Source organism: Acanthaster planci, linkage group LG02 (assembly GCF_054643075.1).
Source record: "Acanthaster planci isolate LZ-2023a linkage group LG02, COTS_SCS, whole genome shotgun sequence".
NCBI lineage: Eukaryota > Metazoa > Echinodermata > Asteroidea > Valvatida > Acanthasteridae > Acanthaster > Acanthaster planci.
Window position 1 is genome coordinate 27,484,272 of NC_141778.1, and position 8,674 is coordinate 27,492,945.

Consider the following 8,674-nt stretch of genomic DNA (forward strand, 5'->3'; position numbering starts at 1 on the left):
GCTGGCAATTTCTATTTCAGGGGGTTTTTGTCGGCGGCGCTTCACGTGTGTGAAAAAGTACACCAGTTATGCACAATTCACGCTTATATCGCTCACAGTTGATTTTTTACCGAATTTTGAAGAATAAAAGTTTTTATTTTAAATTCCGGCATGATGACGTCATCAGCCCCAAACTTCACACGTGTTGACTGGGTAAAGATGGTCATGTACATCAATTTTTAGGCGATTCGGACAAACTTCGCAACAGACATCCATTCAAAATTCAGTTTTCGGAATTTTTAACCTGTCATTGAGGGCGCTCGACAATTAGTTGACGTCATCAGTGGATTTGAAGAATACTATCACCCAGCAGACTAACACCGTTGAAAACAACTCGATACCTATTACATGTACCACTTTTAAACAATAAGGACACTTCCGGTTTTGACCGGAAGGAAGGGTCACGTGATTTCACCAACACGAGATGAATTGAATACCACATTTTATCCTGGCACTTGCTGCAAACAGAATGTTGCGGGAGGCCAAGGCCGATTTTTATATGGCTTTGTATAAATTTAACGGAATATTTAAATATTCAAAATTTAATGATAAATCACGTGATGACGTCATCGTGCCGTAAATAATTCAGAATTATCTATGTTTTATATTTAGTATTTGCTGCAAGTTTGACGGCGATCAACGATTCTAAGGTACGAAAATAGTGCCTCAAAAAGTGTACAAAATCAAAGGGCTAAAATAAATTTGTAAAAATCGATAATAAATCACTTGATGGCGTCATCATGCATATGCACAAGGGTTCGTCATTGGTATAAGTTTGATGATGATCCAAAGTTGCAAAAGCACTAAAGTGACCGGTAGAAAAAACGTGTACAAAACAAACGGGCTTTTGAGTGGAAGAAGAAAAAGGAAGAAGAAGAAGAAGCAAAAAAAAAGAACAGAAAGAATCAACAAGTGACAAGATAGGTAGTACGCTTTGCCTGGTTTGTTCAGTCATCTATGTGGCAGCAGCATGGAATTTTGTTGATAAATGTACTTTTATAACAGCCTCACTACCATAGATCTAATGTTGAGCGTTGAACATGATGTGGGGGTGGGGGTCACATTTGCAGTATGGGGGTACATCAAAAGACCAATAGATAATTTCACTGCTTACGGTTTCTGACGACGGTGACCAACAGCTGCCCTTTTGGTGACGGCTCTGGTTGAACATAATATGCTAGAGATAATTCAGCAAAACAATTGGGGTTGAAACACCCCATGCGTTGTATCAGTCATCGATGTAAGTTGGTGGTTAGCCTACTCACTTCAATGTTGCTTCAGACTTAGACAGCTGTAGAGTGCATCAGTTATTTTCCAGTTGGAGTTGGTAGTCTCTATGATGGTAACCAAGGACATAGCAATGCTGAGAGTTAACCATGGCACTGTGCTGTGTCTTGACTGACCTGGACTACACTGTGCATGCAAAAAAAAACGAAACGTGATAAACAGTATCAACTAACATCAAACAAGCCCCCTGATCACCGATTACTGTTGTGCTACTTTCAAGAACCCACAGGCTTATTTCGTTAGAATTGAAAAAAGGTCTGGACAACAGAAATAAAGCAATAGGCCAGACTGGCACCATCGTAATCCTTTTCATGGTCATTTGACGTGACCACATGACGGCAGAGTCAATTTAAACCTATCGTATGTCAAAAATTTCGAAAGAAATGACGTTAAATTGCCACTTAACCGAACTGTAGCTTAGTACATGGGAAATATGTCCAAACTCAATCTGAACTCGCTGACTTTATTCACTCTCAAACCTTTACATGTGGCTCCTTATTCGCTTAGGCCTATTCAGCTTTTATAGTATAAAATTACTGTGCACATGTAGCCGTGTGTGGTAAGTCTAGCCTTGCTGTTGTGACTGTGGTTACGACGGTATACGGTTGCGGTATAGTAGCGGTTCACTAGAAACCAAAACAACAAATGAATAATAAATGAGAAATAGCGTGGTCCAAGATTTTAACTTAAAACGTCTGCTTGAACCCTCTATGAAATGTACATGATAATTGGTATCCCGGCGAATGATTAAAATAAGCCCAAGTTTATGCCCCCAAATCCTCCCAGATTTTCACCTTTAAACCCTTTAGAATGGCCCAAGTTTACTTCGTTTAACTCCTTAATGCTTATAATTTACATCTAATAACAATTTAGACCAAATACATACCGATTGTGTAGAGTCTGGGGCAATTATTAGCGTACGTTTTTGGGGTTTTACGTTACTTGCGTTCGGAAATTACACGTCATGTGTGAACCTTGACCTAAACCCAAAAATAGAATGAGGGCGCCCTACAATTTTATGAGACAAAAAACTTTCTCGGTCGGCAACTATGCAGACTTTATATTACCAGCCCCAAATGAATCAGCTTAAAGGATGTTCATTTCCAAATTTGTATAACGTCCTGTCGCAGCCCAAATGTTGTTGACTAGTTCTTGGCACTCTCCACAAGACACAGTTTGGTGATAGGTCGTTTCAGCTCGCTGGTACCGGTCTTGACATCCACCTGTTGAACATTGCCCTCGTGATCTGGATAGGTGCGACTGATCCTTCCCAAAGGCCAACGCCCACGAGATAGATTCTCATCCGCTACCAGGACTAGATCTCCAACTTGAAGATTCTGCTCTCGTTGGGTCCACTTTTGACGAAGTTGCAACATAGGTAGGTATTCGTGCACCCAGCGTCTCCAAAATTGATCTACGAGATACTGAGCCTGACGCCAACGTCGACAACCATATAAATCCTCCTTCTGGAACAGACCGGGAGGCAAACTGGGACTACTTCTCAACAGCAGCAAATGATTCGGTGTCAGAGGTTCGTCTTCACCTGGATCGAAGCTCAGTGGGGTGAGCGGTCTTGCATTAAGAATCGCTTCTACTTCTGCCATCAAGGTTACCAAAACTTCATCCGTCACAATTTGCTCTTTTAGCAGACATTTCAATATCTTGCGCACAGACCGTATCATTCTCTCCCATACGCCACCCATATGGCTTGCCGTTGGAGGGTTAAATTGCCACTTGATACCCTGTTGCAACAGAAAGTCGCCGATCTTTCGCTGATTTAGATCATCAAGACTCTCACGTAGTTCTCGTTCTCCCCCTATGAAGTTCGTCCCATTGTCACTCATGATGATCTTTGGCCTGCCTTTTCTTGCTATAAATCGGCGATAGGCATTGATGAAACTGTCGGTATCGAGAGAATGGGCTACTTCGAGGTGAACTGCACGCATCAACAAACATGTAAAAATACCCCCGTACCGCTTAACATGACTTCGGCCCTGCTTAACTAAGATAGGACCAAAGTAGTCGACACCTACTGATGTAAACGGTGGATCATCTGGTGTTATTCTAGCTGCCAGTAAGTCAGCCATGAACTGCTGTCTTAATGGAGCATTTCTCCTCTTGCACTCGAAACAGTTGCCAATTATACGTCTAACAGTTGCACCATCTCTAACGACCCAGAACTTCTCCCTCAACGACGACCATGTCATTCCGACACCAGAGTGACCAACCTGTAAGTGATGGTGTATGATGATGAGATCTGTGACCTTGTGATTACTGGGAAGAATGATTGGATGTTTCATCTCCTCTTCAATTGGTGCATTCCGAAGGCGGCCACCTACTCGTAAGATGCCATCCATCAAGACAGGATTAAGCTTCTGAAATGAGGAAACTCGTCTTTTGGCCTTCCTTCCGTTGGACACACTGGTTTGCCTTTGTGAGAGAAGAGCTTCTATCTCTTCGGAAAATTCTTGTTGCTGCATGTACCGTATGATTTGTCTCTCTGCAGTCTGGCACTCTTCAAGAGTCAGAGTTCCATGCTTCAGGACTTCATCCTTTCCTTTCCCCTTGCAGCGTAGGTGCAGGCTGTGGACAAACCTCAAAAGCCAAGCAACTCCTCTCTTCAGTCGATTCCATGACGAATACTTGGCCAAGAGATCATCAATCTTCGACTTTCCCTGCCCTAAGGTTGTCTGTGTCACCACTCTCTTGACTTCGGGATCCCCTTTAAGACCATCGTTTACTGGCAAGATGTCAGGATCTGGTGCTGTGCCCTGCAGGACAACAGGAGGAACCGGCCAATTTTTCTCGCTCATCAGGAGAAACTGTGGCCCTTTCAGTCATCAGCCATCTGTAATCATTGTGTCAGCACCACACCCCCTTGACCCTTCATCTGCTGGGTTGGATTCCGAATCTACATACCGCCACTGGGACTCCTTAGTTGCATATTGGATCCTTGAAACCCGATTTGCCACAAAGGTACGGAAGCGTCTACTTTCATTCCGTGTGTATTGCAGAACTGAAGTCGAGTCAGTCCAGAAAACGACATCGGTATTGGGCAATCTAAGCTCGTCTTGCACCATCTTGCTCAGCTGAACAGAGAGAACAGCCGCTGTCAACTCCAATCGTGGTATGGATGTGGACTTCTTGGGACACAGCCTTGCCTTCCCAACAATGAAAGAGCAGTTGATCTTTCCTGAACCATCAACTGTCCTCAAATAGGATGCAGCTGCATACCCACGTTCAGAGGCATCTGAAAAGAAGTGTAACTGACTGACTTCTACTTGGTCTATCCCTCTTGGCTTCAGACATCTGTCGATGGTAAGAGCCTCCAATTTCGGCAAATCGTCTAACCAGTGTCTCCATCTGAGCAACTGATGCTCCTCAACCCTTTCATCCCATCATAGCCCCCCACTGCAGACATCCTGAAGCAATATCTTGGCTGTTAGGATAAATGGGGCTAGAAAACCCAAAGGATCAAACAGTGAGCTGACAGTCGACAAGATACCTCTTCAGGTAGTAGGCCTATCCTTCAGAGTGGTCATGAACTGAAAAGTGTCAGCTTCTGCATTCCAGTGTATGCCAAGAGTACGTTCATAGGGCAAGTGATCCAAATCCAGATCAAACACAGACGGTGCCCTTTCATCAGCTGGAATAGCTGTCAGAACCTCTCGGTTATTGCATTTCCCGAGTCTAAATCCACCCTTGTTTAGCAGACCGATGAGCTGACAGGCAAGATTAATGCCGGCTTCTGCGTTGCTCACCGACACCAGAAGGTCATCAACATAGAAGCTGTCATGTACTGCTCTGGTAGCAACCTCTCCATAAACAGCACCATAGTCCTTGGCTGTTTTCCTCAGGGCAAACCCTGCACAACTGGGAGACGACATGGCCCCAAACAAGTGAACCCGCATCTGAAAGTCAGTGGGATCCTTCAACAAGTCATGATCTGGCCACCAAAGGAATCGTAAGGCATTGCTGTCTCTCGGAGGCACCCGCACTTGATGAAACATAGCCTCTATGTCAGCTACCAATGCAACAGTCTCCTGACGGAACCGTGTAAGCACACCCACAAGGCTGTTGGTGAAATCTGGGCCCTGCAGGAGATTATCGTTGAGTGATGTACCCTTGAATCTTGCAGCGCAGTCAAATACCTTCCTCATTTTGCCAGGCTTCTGAGGATGAAACACCGGGTGATGAGGCAAATACCACCTTTACCCCATCTCAGCATTTGGTACATCTTCTGTCACCGGCCTAGCATACCCTTTCTGGATGTAACCATCAATGGTCTCCTTGTATTGCTGACACAGCTCTCCATCCTTCTGCAGGCGCTTCTTGAGGGAGCCAAGTCTTGCCTCAGCAAGAGCCCTGTTGTCTGGCAACTTGACATTCTCGCCTCTCCATGGCAGACCTATCTCATAGTGGCCATCAACCAACTTTACTGAATCATCCATAATAGCTCTTGCCCTCTTGTCCTCAACCGAGTCGCCTCGCTTGGTGTCCATGATAGACCCACCAAAGTCTACCTCCCAAAACCTCTGAACCTGCTGAAGCAGCCGACCATCTTGCAAATTGGCATGATGACTATTGAGGCCTCCTGCCCGTTTCTTAAGTGAGGTCGATGTAGGGCCAACAAGCGTCCATCACAGAAGGGATCGCACAGCGTAAGGTTCTTTGCGTCCTCCTCGCCTCTCATCCATGACCCAAAATGCCTCCGGAACATCTCTGCCAATCAGGATCTGAACTGGCCTGCCTTCAGTATGGGGAAATTCAATTCCATCCAGATGCCTCTATTTTCTTACATCTCTCTCGCTTGGAAAGATACTTCTGGATATCGGCAAGGTTTGCACTGTCCTCACCCTTGGCAGGTCTATCTCCTCCTCACCTTCAGTGGACCTCACTGTTAGGTTGACTTCCATTCCATCGTACTTCCTTTCTCCGGCAACAGTGTTCAGGGAGAATGTGAACCTCTTATTGTTGACCCCAAGCTCTTCAGCCAACCCTTCATCACATAGCGATACATCACTGCCTTCGTCGAGTAGAGCACAAGTCTATACCTCATGGCCATTATGCATGACCCTCACTGGAAGAACTCTTAAAGCTACATGTCTAGATGTCACTGAATGACATGCTCCAGGCTCTTCCCTTTCACCTTCTATCACCTGCTCCCCAGCCCCGGTCGAGGTACACATTCCAGCAGATTTCGGCTCCGCTTGGGTGTTGCTGTCTTTCTTCTCCTCAGAATTAGCAACCGGTGCCCTTGGGGGATGCAAGAGTGTGTGATGCTTCCATGTGCAGCCAGCAACTTCACACCGACTGCTAAATTTGCATTGTCTTGCAACGTGCCACTGAATGAAGCAGTTGTCACAAAGCTTATTATCCCTGAGAAACTTACGGCGCTCATCGTAAGACTTCAGTGTGAAATTCTTGCAATCTGCCAGTTTGTGAGACAGAGAACAGCATGGGCACTTGACCTGTTTGTCCTTCCTTCTTGTGTCTGGACGGCTGTCGGCAACAGAATTGGTTGACAGCGTGGTCATCTTGGCCTTCGGAGTTGAGCGTGGAGACGGGCTGGATCCCTTTGGACTAACAGCCTTGCTGATGTTTTGTCCATACATATTGCTGGCAGTCTTTGCCTTTTGTTCCACAAACTCTGTACTCTGAACAAAGCTTGGTTCTTGTCTGGACTCTATGGTAGCCTGTGCCTTCTTTGCCCAGTCTGCTTGAAGGTGCAATGGCAAGAGACGCTGAACTTTAAGATTTACATCTAATAACAATTTAGACCAAATACATACCGATTGTGTAAAGTCTGGGGTAATTATTAGCGTAAGTTTCTGGGGTTTTACGTTACTTGCGTTCGGAAATTACATGTCATGTGTGAACTTTGACCTAAACCCAAAAAATAGAATGAGGGCGCCCTACAATTTTATGAGACAAAAAAGTTTCTCGGTCGGCAACTATGCAGACGTTATACGAACTATTGCGCTTTTAGAAGGGAATTTAGCATTCCATGCCACAGAAAACAAATTTTGATCTCCTCTTTTTCATGCAAACTGTCCATGGAGCAGTGAAATAAATAACTAAGCGATTACTACGATAGCAATGGGTGCGTTGTGCATGTATCAAGCGTTAGTGGTGCGTTGTTTTCATCGCAATTATATATAACGGGTTTGCCCTTACCCAACGTATATTAATAAGCACTGTATGCTCAGTGCTTGTCCGAGAGCTTGCGAAAAAAACCTCACAAGCTTATTCGGATGGGACTCGAACCCATGACCTCCTGCTTACTAGTGCAGATGTCTTAACCACTCGACCACCGAGCTTGCCGGGGTCGGCTGGCCGGTCCAAGTCAAATGAAGCAGCGGGTACCGCGAACTATTTTCAAGATGTATTTTTGCGTTGGGGAGATGTTAATTATATATAACGGGTTTGCCCTCACCCAACGTATATTAATAAGCACTGTATGCTCAGTGCTTGTCCGAGAGCTTGCGAAAAAAAACTGCAACTGTAGAACGAGGCTATTAGATAGCCGCTGAAGTGTGAACCGTTAATTAGATAATACAGAACTATCGTACAGACAACGCGTGTGTAAGGTCCAAAGCTGATGACGTTGTCACAACGGAAGTTATACAATGCAAAGACCTATTTTTACAGTTGCTAAAAATCCATCCTGAGAGATATGATCAATCCCAAGAGATATGATCTTGCATTGCCTTTCAAATGAATAAGTATCCGTATTTACCAAGGCATTGGATAAGTCTTTGTAGCAATTCAATCGAAATGCTGATAGTGGAAAGAAAAAAATCATGGAGCTTCGTCGCTTGCATTCAACTCCCCTTATGTTATTTCCCTGCAACTAGCGTTGTGCGCATTGTATTCATTGTGTGCCTATTACACTGTGGCGTTTGTTCTTGAAGGAAAACTTCTCTCCTGTCTTCGGAGAAGGTCACCAAATGTAAATCTTAAAACCCTGCCTTGGTACTTGAGTCTGACAAGCAATCTAAAAGTCCAGGGACTATGGAGTCGTTTCGTTGGAACTTGCTCCACGGTCGGGAATATATTGTAACGTCTCTCTTGGGGTAGGGAGCCGTTATCAAAAAGATGACAGTCATTTGATTGACTTACGCACACTACTGTTTTATTCTGAAGAATTATTTACATCGTCTCCACATTTACAATGAACACTGTTGCTGGTAAGGCTGGATATTACTCTATGGGATGTCCATCATGTGAAGAATAATAAGAATACAGCTCGTCCAAATCTACGCTATTTATTTGGGAGTGATAGAAAAGTTATTCATGGCAGAGCTATACACTCACGAACGGTCTAGGTTTTGTTACACCAAAGCTG

The 8,674-nt window shown here is 44.6% G+C and overlaps 2 protein-coding genes across 2 annotated transcripts in view; both read right to left on the minus strand.

The window, feature by feature from the left end:
• Positions 1-2,300, minus strand: part of LOC110975966 (uncharacterized) — a 28,802-nt gene extending 26,502 nt beyond the window's left edge. Inside the window, exons 1-3 of the mRNA XM_087133165.1 lie at positions 2,213-2,300; positions 1,864-1,952; positions 1,154-1,452 (exon numbers count right to left, since the gene is read on the minus strand). Of these exons, the coding sequence (XP_086989291.1) occupies positions 1,154-1,259 (106 nt within the window). The 5' untranslated portion in view covers positions 1,260-1,452; positions 1,864-1,952; positions 2,213-2,300. The remainder of the gene's footprint in view (positions 1-1,153; positions 1,453-1,863; positions 1,953-2,212) is intronic.
• A 3,237-nt stretch (positions 2,301-5,537) lies between these two features.
• LOC147800091 (uncharacterized) lies at positions 5,538-6,941 on the minus strand. The gene is made up of 3 exons (XM_087149087.1): positions 6,476-6,941; positions 6,183-6,325; positions 5,538-5,867 (listed from the first exon to the last, which is right to left on the minus strand). The coding sequence occupies exons 1-3, from the start codon at positions 6,939-6,941 to the stop codon at positions 5,538-5,540; spliced, it is 939 nt and encodes a 312-aa protein (XP_087005213.1).
• Between the last annotated feature and the right edge of the window lie 1,733 nt (positions 6,942-8,674).